The sequence below is a fragment of the Gobio gobio genome (genome assembly GCF_949357685.1).
Source record: "Gobio gobio genome assembly, chromosome: 20".
NCBI lineage: Eukaryota > Metazoa > Chordata > Actinopteri > Cypriniformes > Gobionidae > Gobio > Gobio gobio.
The window spans coordinates 35,451,443-35,463,686 of record NC_137113.1 but is presented as its reverse complement, the minus strand read 5'-3'; the positions used below and the strand labels follow the sequence as shown (position 1 = coordinate 35,463,686).

Sequence of the window (12,244 nt, the reverse complement as noted above, 5' to 3'; positions counted from 1 at the left end):
ATTTATATAGTTTATATTATATATAAATAGAACACATTTTTCGTATGCGTGTGTATTTATATACTGTATACATAATAATTATACACAGTACACACACATAGATTTTGTAAACATACATTTTTATGCAATTAATCGATTTGACAGCACAAAAAAAAGTACAATTTCACATTTTAGTTTCAGTTGAGACTCGAGAACACATTCTACATACCAGGAAATAAATAGGCGTAATTATTCAAATTAATGATAATTATTTTTTTATGTTGTGTTATAATACTAGAGTTGGACTAATTTAATTCATTTGCTGTGTTTTGCATTTCTTTGAATTACAATTCAGTACATTCTTACTGTCATTCCAATTCATATTCAAATTTAACATCTTATTGGGACAATTCAGTTATAATTCCTTCAAATTTTGCTCAAAATAAATTATTTAACAGGAACTTTAATATGATCATACAAAATATTTGTTTTGATGATTACAGGAGAAGTTTTTGCCCTTTCTGGACATGTTCCAGAAAGACAGTGTGAGGGTCGAGGTGTGTAAATCAATCATGGAGGTCTTCATCAAGTATGTTTTTCACTCACTATTCAATATTAGAACTCCTCTTCCTCTGTGTAGTTAAACAAGTGTTCAGATACTGGGCAGAGGATGGTTAGTGTTAATTCTAGTTTAGTTTCTCTCTTAGTTAAGGCTGATTATGTTATGTTTTGTGTAGTTATGTGTAGTTATGTGTAGTTATGTTTTGTGTTTAGACACCAGCAGGAAGCAACGAGAGACCCAGTCATTCTCAATGCGCTGCTGCACATCTGTAAGACCATGCACGACTCTGTCAAGTGAGTGAGATATATATATCAAGGTGTCTCACTATTAATGCAGAATTAGAGTGTTACATTGACGTGTTTGCATGTGGTTTTTGTGCTGTAGTGCTCTAACTCTAGAAGATGAGAAAAGATCTCTGGCTCTTCTGATCAATGGATTTATTCGTATGGTGAGTCCCTTTACATGAACTGGAAGCTATTTATCCATTTTGAGAGCTCAACTGTCAAAAATATGAACTGACATGGTCTGCCGCTATGCAGCCCCATACGCAACAAACTGCGATGCACTGTGTATTCTGACACCTTTCTATTAGAACCAGCAGTAACTTCTTGAGCAAGTCGAGCTACAGTAGCTCGTCTGTTTGATCAGACCACACGGGCCAGCCTTCGCTCCCCACGTGCATCAATGAGCCTTGGCCGCCCATGACCCTGTCGCCGGTTCAGCACTGTTCCTTTCTTGGGCCACTTTTGATAGATACTGACCACTGCAGACTGGAAACACCCCACAAGAGCTGCAGTTTTCGAGATGCTCTGACCCAGTCGTCTAGCCATCACAATTTGACCCTTGCAAACTTGCCCAAATCCTTACACTTGCCCATTTTTCCTGCTTCTAACACATCAACTTTGAGGAAAATTTTTTCTCTTGCTGCCTAATATATCCCACCCACTAACAGGTGCAGTGATGAAGAGATAATCAGTGTTATTCACTATGGCATGTAAAAATAATTCTAAAAAATAAAAGCATAAAACATTCTAAACCATCTGAATAAAAAAAAAAAACAGTAGTGTAGCTTAATAACCAGAGTTGCATCTTTATATTTATAACAACAGCATATTAACAACAGGCAAAATAAATAAACAAAGGTTATTTTTTTCAAATGGAGAATAAATAAATAAATTTATGATATGAAACTTAAATAAATGACAGCGAGTCTGTCAACTCCCTATAAATATAAGCATTTAATGGAATAATGCCTAAATATTGGGAAAAATATTGGTACAACCGATTATCAGTCGATCTCTAGTAATCAGATACAGCATCTTGAACAATGAGATGCAAGGAAAATAAATAGTGATAAATAATTAAACATGAACAATGTTTAATCGTTCTCCGTTTTACCTGGCCCACAAAATTCCTGTTTATTTGTCAGCAAAAATCTGACTTTTAACTGCTCCAGGGCTTTCGTGAAAGCTACAGATTGTACTTCCACATTTTTGTATCCTTGTCTGTGGACAGTTGGAACCACAGAAGGTTGTTATTGTAAGAGTAGGTTTATCACTGACAATTGTTTCATACTTTGTCTACTCTTTAAACAGCATTATGGTAAAAATATAACACAATAGCAACAGCCTTCTTAGTTGTACATCACAGCATTTTGCTTTGGGGGTTTGGCAGAAGTGCACCCCACTTCTCTTCTTCCAAATTAACAGACGGAACGGCAGTTTTTTTTCAGTTCCGCCCTCTGTTTGGCCTAAAACACTGTTCTTTGTCATCCAGTTTGAAATGTTGACTACAAATGCAGAGTTTTTTTAGCTTTTCCGTTGTGGCGTTCTTTTCATAATTAGGATTCTTTGCAGCCTTTAGCCACTGCCTACAACACGCTTGGACCTTCTCATAAAACCGAAAGAAACTCCCTCCTGCAAAATGTTTACTTTTTGAAATCTTGCACCTGGGAACAAAAGAGATCGACACCATTGTGACTGAAAGTTTGCTTAGAAGTATTTCCTACTAAAGCATGGTGATATTTGGTTAAGCCTATCTAATGAGCAGACTGGAAGTGTCCAGTTTAATGGCAACATACCCAGTACATCATGGGTGTGGAATTCTTTCAACCTATTTGGCAAAACGGAAGACAACAGCCCTTTTCTTTAGTCAGGTAGCTCCGATTACAAAAAAATATTTCACTTTTCTGCCGCATATACAGCCAAGTTTCATTGCTCAAAGCTCATTTTACCAGTGCTGAACTTCTGAAGTACCCCTTTAGTCAGAGTCGGTATCTACAATATAACCAATATAGTCTCACTAACTTTTTATATTTTGGTCTTTTTTTTCCATTAGGTGTCTTTTGGGAGGGACTTTGAACAGCAGTTGAGTTTCTGTGTGGAAGCCCGAGCAACCTTCTGTAATCTAGAGCCTGTCATCATTCACCTGATACATGTGAGCACCCTTTGTTTTAATGCATGTGTTATGTATTAAATCAGGGATTCACAAACGTTTCCGTCAGCCAAAACCCTTTGATTTCAAATATTTACTTGAAGCATCTCCTGAGATTTTAATTTAATACTTGAATAATTTAACAACACATCTGCATGTTCACACTTATCTGATGTTGGTTAATGCTCACATGACATTTTTATTTATTTATTTTGGTCACATTTTAGATTACAGTCCAATTCTCACTATTAACTAACTATTAACAATGACTTTTACGTCAACAAACTCCTAATTAATGGTTAGTAAGGTAGTTATTAAGTTTAGGTATTGGGTAGGATCAAGGGATATAGAATATGGTCATGCAGAATAACACATTAATATGTGCTTCATAAGTACTAATAAACTGCCAATATCCTTGTAAAATGCATTCTTCTAATAGCAACTAGTTTATAGTGAGTGTGTTGCATTTCTTTGAAAAATGCAGCTCAGTAAATTCCTCTTATTGTCATTCCAATTCAGTTTCGATTTTAACATCTTTTGGGGCCAATTCAGTTCAAATTCCTTCAAATTTTGCCCATGATAATTTGACAGGAAAATATAATCGGTAATATAAAATAAACTAGTGTAATGATGTCGTATCTGATCAGGGAGGGTCAGCTGCTAACTGAAGCATGATTTCACATTTGCTAATACAGGGCTGTTTATATTAAGTCTTCTACCATATATTTTTAATGTCACTGTGTGTTTTATACTAGTAAAGATACTAAATTTGGAAAATGCTGTAGAGTCCACTGATAGTCTAATGTAGAGCTGAGGAACTGTATGTCTGTATGTTATCAAATGAATGTCTCTTTTACAGACGGTGAATCAGTTAGCCATGGAGACCAGACGTGTGATGAAAGGCAATCACTCACGTAAAACGGCTGCTTTTGTCAGGGTTGGTTTATTATATACAAAATGTTAATGGGTCAATCTCATGAGACACTTAAAAATACAGAAAATAAATCACTAAGATGTGTAAGTAGTTGTATAATTGTAATTTTTCTGCATTATAGTAATGACAACTGGAGAAAATGTGCTTAATTCTCATTAAAATAATAATATAATGTAGGTTTAATTTCCTTGTGTAAAATATTCTATTTTTTCCTCTTATTGGAGTGAAATGTGATTTTTTGACAGGCTTTGTTAGATTCCGCTGGAATAATGTTGGATCCAAGTCAATTCTCCTTTAATTATAAAGTGTTTCCTAAAATACAGCAGGTTGACAGTAATAAACAGTTGCAAATGCCATCAAATATAAGCTTCTTCCCCTGCTGTAAAGCAGCTCAACAGAAGACAGTAGTGTTGATTCAGTTTAGTTCAATAACTGTAAAGTTAAAAAATTCTGAAATGAGTTCAATTCAGCAATCAGTAGCTTTACAGAAGACAATAGTGTCTTTATATAGCTCAATTCAATAACAGTGTGTCATAATTGACACTTTTGCAACATCAACGAAGTACAATCAGCTATAAAGCAGCTCTGCAGAAAACAGTGGTGTCATCATCGTTCAAGTTTTGTTCTCATCCAATAGTGTCGGTGCAGTCAAATCAATAATATTTACTGAATAGTAAGCGTCTTTATCCTGTTTTATCCTACAAGTGACTGAGCTTTTGCTGCCTGTTGTGTGTTGTCTATTTCCAGGCGTGTGCTGCCTACAGTTTCATCACCATTCCGTCCCTCACGAATATCTTCAGTCGTCTTAACCTATACCTGCTCTCTGGACAGGTAGCGCTGGCCAACCAGTGTCTGTCCCAGGGTGAGTGCTGGAGCCTCCCAAAGACAGCCTCTAGTGGGGAATGAGGATTTCAAATCCCCTTCGTTCAAAACTTTGGAATCTTTAAGATTTGATTCATGTTTTTTAAAGAAGTCTCTTATGCTCACCAGGAAATAAGGTAAAAACAGCAATTGTGCAATAACATTAATTTAACTGTGTAATATTATTACAATTTAAAATAACTTTTCTATTTGAACATATTTTAAAATGTAATTTATTCCTGTGATGGCAAAGCGAAATTTTCAGGAGCCATTACTCCAGTCTTTAGAGTTAAGGGTCCATTCACACCAAAGACGACAACTAAAATGATAAAGATATAGTTTTAAAAATTGTTCTAAATGTAAATGAATAGCAGAATCCAAACCACAACTATAATGATAACGGCAAAGAGAAACAATAGCATTGGAATCACTTTCACATCATTTTTTTCCCCAGCTGATGAATGATTAAAGCATTGACAGCCAATCAGAATCCATCCTGCTTTATATTATGCAGCCTTGGTGAGCAAAAGAGACTTCTTTCTTGAAGATTCCAAACTTTTGAATGGTAGTGTACAAGACTGACCTCAGATCTGTGCAAAGAGCAGCCTCTACCATGATTGGCCAAGACTGGATGTGATAGTATGGTTTTGAAATGGCCTGAGAAAATGTTTGACAAAAGTGATTTCTGTGTCCATTTCTCAGCGGACGCGTTTCTAAAGGCAGCGGTCAGTATTTTGCCAGAAGTCCCGCGCACCATCAGCATTGAGGGAAAACAGCGATCCTCAGAGCCCTTCCTTCTGGAATTCATTAACAACTTCCTCTCCACCCTGCTCGTAGTGCCGGTAATACATACGTAAACATTTTCAGGAATGTTCTATCCATGTCTCTAGTGCATATCTGAGCGCGATTGTTCCCTTTGTCTCATAGGATCACCCGGAGCAGGGTGTGCTGTATCTGGTACGAGGGCTTTTGAATATGGTGCAGGACTACACCTGGGAGGACAACAGTGATGCTAAGGTCCGCGTCTACATCAGCGCTTTACCATTGCTAGCAGCAATGAGCCAGGAAAGCTATCTCTACACCATTCCTAAAGGTAGCGCACTGAATCAAAGGAGAAGGCATCATCTCAAAGTCTTGCTGACATTGAATTCTAAACCGAATCACTTTTGGTCCTGTTGCAGTGGATTCCAATGAAACCCTCTATGGAGGAGATCCCAAGTTCATCGCAGAGATCAACAAGTTGTGCGAGACTCTGATTGGTCAGGTTCTGGATCATTTGAAGACTCTGGGCCGAGATGAGGTGAGACTGATTTAGGCCACATCCACATGAAGCCAGAGCTTTCCCTATCCAATCTTTTTTTCTTTTTATAAAAAAAAAAATCTAAGCCCTGTCTGTGAACATGTTACTTACTTGTTCAGATGACATTTTGCAGGGAACGTTCTTATTTTGGTCATACTTCCAAGACGTAGAATCTGTAATTCCGAAGTACAGTATCCACACCGGTGCAGTGAGTGAATAACATCCACACATACTCCTCAAAACATTTGATTCATCCGCGCTGAGGTGCCGTGCCGATGCACAACCCACATAAAGATGATAATTCCGCATACAACTGCAATTGCAGGTTTCAAACAGAGATGGCGACAAAGCGGCAAAACTTACAGACTGCAGCTTTAATTTGTTTGGTTTTATTGCTGTAGTAAGAGTGTTGAACTTTCTTCTCCTGTGTCCAGTTCTTCTGCAATCCAGAATGGAGAGTTACTTTTTATTTCAAAGTAATGTTAAAGGGTTAGTTCACCCAAAATTGAAAATTATGTCATTAATTATGGCTCAGAAAGGCCTCCATTGGCACAATGCACTTTACACTCTCAAGACCCATAAAAGGTACTAAAGACGTTGTTACAAAGTCCATCTCACTACAGTATTTCTACAATAACTTTATAAAGTTACGAGAATAGTTTTTGTGCGCAAAAAACCCCTAAATAACGACTCATGATGACTGATTTCAAAACAAGGCATCATGAAGCTTCGAAGCGTTATGAATCAGTGAGTCGATTCAGCGGTTTGAATCGCCAAAGTCAACTGATTTCAGCGGTTTGGCGGTTTGACACGCGATCCGAATCATGATTCGACTCGCTGATTCATAACGCTTTGAAGCTTCATGATGCATTATTTTGAAATCGGTCATCACTATATAAGTCGTTATTTAGGTTTTTTTTGGCGCACAAAAACTATTCTCGTCGCTTTATAAAGTTATTGTAGAACCACTGTAGTGAGATGGACTTTGTAACGACGTCTTTAGTACCTTTTATGGGTCTTGAGAGTGTACCGTGCATTGTGCCAATGGAGGCCTTTCAGAGCCATCGGATTTCAACTAAAATATCTTCATTTGTGTTCCGAAGATGAACGGAGGTCTTACGGGTGTCGAACGACATGAGGGTAAGTAATTAATGACAGAATTTTCATTTTTGGGTGAACTAACCCTTTAAGTAATGTTACTAAATAACACAATTAGTTACTTTAATTAGTTAGGTGTAACACGATGTGGTAATGCATTACTTTTAAAAGTAGCTTTCCCCAACACTGTAATAATATTAAAGGTGTCATGAACTGGCTTTTTTTATTTTAGGTCAACTTATGACGTTCGCGTGGTTTTTACATTCAAAAACATCATAATGAATAAGTAATAGGCTATTTCCTACCCTGGTTTTGAGCCTCTCTCCTGGAACGCTCGGTTTTTATGGGCGTGCCGTAGGCCTGCAGGATTCTGGGAAAAATATGAATTACGATTTTTTTTTAGCTTCGAATTGATATCACGATTCTCTGCAACGATTTTTTTTCTCATGAAGTGTAATGTTTTATTGCACACATGAACCATGACAAAACAAATTGGCAGTACCAAAAATATTTGTTTTGGCACATAGAAGATTGCACATCACCACAAGACTGTAAACATAGAGGCTTCAATGAATAAAGAAGAAACACTGTTTAACTGCTTGCCTTTTGTACAATTAGCATTCAGTTGGCCATTCAAGTAGGTTACCAAAAATAGAAATGTAACGCATTGCAGTGAATATGGCTCTAAATAGGCTAATTGAAACGTCATACACATTCAAATTAGTTGTAGGATGGTATTGAGTAGCGTTTGTCCAATGTATGGATCATCTTTTGAAATCTGTCACGTTCTGCGTTGAATATTGGAACCATTTCTTTTGCTAGATGGTAAGCAATGGCTTCTGTTATTTCCTTGCTCCTACTGGAGTTATGTGGGTATGGCATATTTTCTCTTTGCCTTTTGTTTGATTCGCATTAATGGCTCAATCGTCAGAAGGTTTATTAGACGCTGTCCCTTTAAGACCGAATGCAGATCTAATAATATAATATTCTCCCATTTCTCCAAACCATTTACGCCCATTTTACGCCGCTGCTCTCCAATCTGGTAATTTTGACATAGTCTAAGTGTTGTGTATTTGATGGTTTAGACGCGCACATGAAGCCTAATGTATAATGTGCAAGTCGGTCCGTTTCACACACAACGCATGCAGACACACACACAAGCCACCTTGAAGTTGGAAACAGCGTCTCTTCCGTGTATTATTGTGCATATAATAGCTCTTTTTATCATCAAACCCGTCCTGCATTTTAGCAATAGTAAACACTGCTCACTGATTCTGACGTTAAGTTTAGGTTTAGGGAGAAATGACAACGCTGCTGCTGTGAAGGGAAGGAAGTTGCATTCGACGGAACACGGCTAGTTTATAATAGTTTTACCGCATATCTTCTTTTTATAATCCTTGGAATTATATTAACTGAGGGTGAAGCCCTGAACTGACGAGTGAAACACGTGACTAAAAGGTGCTTTGTCATTGGCTGAGGGTGAAGCCCTGAACTTTGTGAGAGCGGACCTTTCAAAATAAAGGGCAAATTATTTGTTTTTTTAAATCTAAGTCATTTAAAAATTAAATCGTGAACAGGGTGAATCGAGATCGTGATTTTATAACGATTTATCGTGCAGGCCTAGCGTGCCGCACTGAAGAATTGGAAGTAAACGCCGGCTGCTATGATTGGATAACAGTTTTATCCAAATAATGTAATATTTGTAATAATGAGTTTCGACTCATCAGTCGGTACATGCGGGGAATTGTTTTGAAAACTTTGAAGCGAACAAACGCGCAATGTCTTACACACGTGAGCTGGAACTTCATTAAACTACATCAAGCCACTCCCATAATATCCGTCATCACTCAAATTAATGCACGGCTCAGATTAAAGGAGCTGTATGTAGGACTGTGGCCAAAACTGGTACTGCAATCACTTTCAAATTACTGTAGACCGGTGTATCCCCTCTCCCCCTCCCCTGACTCGAGGTTGCCAGCTAGGCTGCAGGATCCAGCAGGAATGTAAGCTGCTACAAGGAGCTTTCAAATGGCAAGTGACGAGTCGTACACAGTAAGTTTTTTTTCTTTCTGTTAATTATGTTTATGCTTCAAGAGCGATGTTTTGTGAAGTAATTATGAATCGCAAAAATTTACTAATGGCGATTAGCCAAATATAATCGTAAATATGAACGCTCGTATAGAGACAGTACATTCCCACATGAAAAAATACTATAGTATAATTACAGCAAAGCTAAATAACATTAGCAATGGTCATACAGGTCCACTTGCAGCATGTTTTGTCCACTATATATTCGAAGAACGAATGAGGAATAATTTTTACTGAGGTAACGTTAGGCTACTGTCTCAAATACGTTTTCACATTGCCATATATAGGCGTGCTAATGTTGTTTTCCTCAGCGTCCCAGCATAATGACAGAGAAAAGGGCTCTGATAATGCATTACTAATGTTAGCAATGACGACTCGCCGTTTTTATTTACCAAACAATTAACGTTACCTTTTCAATTCAATGACCCACCTCCTCCATCTGCGCTAACCTAACGTTACTTTGCACGAACATGCATAACTTTGTTCGACTGTCATGAATATTTGAAATGTCCATTTACATTAAGTACAAGTTAGCCAAACATAGATGAACCTTACCTGTCCAGGAGAAAATTAGCAACGTTGGCATCAGTCTTCAAATTATTCTCCGTTTTCAGCCGTCTCCATCTTTCAAAGGCATCTCTTATACAAATCCTTGTTTTATTTAGGACACTGTCACGACGTTTTTCTGATTCATAACGAGGCCGTTAAGTTTTCGTAAAGTTAGACATTGTTTATCCAAAAAGTTTGTAGCTGCAGCTGTGGTAACTAGAGCAGAGCTGGCAACCCGAATGCAGAAACACTACTGACTTCGGGATTGGTAGACAGGTGGAGGGTGGCGCTTCAGGCATGACACAACATGTCAACATCAACATCAGTTGAGGGCTGCAACTTCACTTTTAAAATGACAATATCTTGGCCTGACAACTGTTGTCAGTGATATAAGTATTTGAAATTAACATGATTTCTTAATGTCTAGTGACAAATCAGGGCCATTTTATGATTAATTGAAATACATTTCTTACATACAGTTCCTTTAACTGTTTAACGTGTGTAAGACTCCAATAAAATTATAAAGTAATTGTTCCATCACAAATAAATCTCTCGATCAACACGTGGCTTTGTCTATTATACACATTTTACACAACATTATATTATTTTCAAATACATTTTTATATTATTATTATTTAAAATGATTATTTCCCCTGGTTCAGTAATGAACTCTTGTAATAAAGTAGCGGTGGCTGGGACAGATTTTAAGTATCACCTCAAGATGCAATGTAATCCTGTTTACTTGAAATAAGCTGCTCCCAAGCAGGTTTAAGTTTACGGACCTGTTGCTATGACAGCAAGTCCAGGATGAGCATCGAAGAACCAAACAATCCGAGATCATGCCAAATCATCAACAATCAAATCCAGCTAACAGAGTTAGCGAGGTACGAAGAACGCACCCCTGGGGCCTATACCATGAAGCCGGTTTAGCTGGCTAGCCAGATATGTATAAACTTAGTTTGTGCCAATCCTTGGTTTTTGGTACCATTAAAGTGGTTTGGCTTTTAGCAGTGTTCATCTCCATAGTAACTTACGCTCCACGGCTAACCTGCTCCGGGGCAGGTTATGTTCTGGATAAGAGATCTCAAACTGAAATTGGACCAATCAGCTGTGAGCAAAGTGACACGCCTCTGATGCAATAAAGTCACCCCCCCTCTACTCCAAATTAAAGGTGCAAATGGTTTTTAAAGACTAAAGCGTCTGGCTTTTAACAATGCTTATTTATAATAATAATTTTGAATGATTTTTATATCACTTATGTAATTATTATACCCTTAATCAATTACACATGTATAATTTTAGTTAATCAATCATTAATAGGCACTTTGTTAAAATTAATATAAATAGCCAATATAAAGTTTATACAAATAAGCTTTAAAATCAATAAATAAAGCTAAAAAAATACTCCATGTGAGCTTAAATCATGTGAGCAAATTCTCTCTATATATCAACTAAACTAACTTCATAACTTTTACTTGCATTGACGTATACAAAGTTGTCCTCTTTCATAGACTTATATTTATAATGATACATTTGTTTAAATTCTTAATATTTTTCGATCATGTAATATTCTGCAGAAGAGAGAAGTGAATCTGAGAAGTGAGAAGTGATCCACAGCATGTGATTGGCTGTTCACTACTGATGTCACAGCTAAACTCCTAAACTCAGGATCAAAGTCTGAGTTGACAGAGAAAGCTGATGATCAGAATCATGGGACCAACAAAGCCTGAATAGATTAGTTTGGTTTTGTCAACTCGAAACTAATCCTGTAACCCTGAGTTTGTTAAACTACCATCATGGTACAGGCCCCTGGTCTGTTATCTTATTGCTGATATGTTTGTGTGTGTGTGTGTGTGTGTGTTTAAGGGAGTGCGCAGGCAGGGCGGTATGGCTTTCTCTCTGTTCGGCTGTCTGTTGGCTCATGGTGATCTACGGAACAACAAACTCAATCAGCTGGCTGTCAACCTGTGGAACCTCAGCCACAAGCACGGCTTCTGTGAGACACGCACATCGGTGAGCTGATGCACACACATGCACAGACGCGTTGACGTTCAGCAGCAAATATAACGCCTTGACCTCTGTCTCTCGTTCTCTCCAGGTTCGGACTCTAGAGTACATCAAACACCAGGCACAGCAGCCAGACATGAGCCATCTCTCTGACATGACCGCACGTCTGTCTCTGCAGTCCCGAGCCTGACACGTTCATGGAGACAGTCCTGTGACAGACTGTCAGAAACGATCCGCTAAATCTAACCTGTAGTTTCCTACTGTCTCCAACTTCTACAGTACGTCTTGTCAAAAATCTAGTCAAGACCTATTAATCTTTCTTGTTGTCTACGTCAGTATCCACATGGTTTTGTACAGTTTGTGCGCATAACATAGGAATTATGATGTAATAAATACTCGAAATCATAACGCCTTGTTGATTTTGTTCAAGGAC

At 37.7% G+C, this 12,244-nt stretch overlaps 1 protein-coding gene across 1 annotated transcript in view; it reads left to right on the top strand.

Annotated features, from left to right (window-relative positions):
• Positions 1-12,244, top strand: part of vps35l (VPS35 endosomal protein sorting factor like) — a 36,384-nt gene extending 24,140 nt beyond the window's left edge. The window contains exons 20-30 of the mRNA XM_079801376.1: positions 483-568; positions 754-834; positions 926-989; positions 2,879-2,977; positions 3,834-3,911; positions 4,656-4,770; positions 5,472-5,611; positions 5,697-5,862; positions 5,951-6,069; positions 11,671-11,817; positions 11,903-12,244. Of these exons, the coding sequence (XP_079657502.1) occupies positions 483-568; positions 754-834; positions 926-989; positions 2,879-2,977; positions 3,834-3,911; positions 4,656-4,770; positions 5,472-5,611; positions 5,697-5,862; positions 5,951-6,069; positions 11,671-11,817; positions 11,903-12,001 (1,194 nt within the window). The 3' untranslated portion in view covers positions 12,002-12,244. The remainder of the gene's footprint in view (positions 1-482; positions 569-753; positions 835-925; positions 990-2,878; positions 2,978-3,833; positions 3,912-4,655; positions 4,771-5,471; positions 5,612-5,696; positions 5,863-5,950; positions 6,070-11,670; positions 11,818-11,902) is intronic.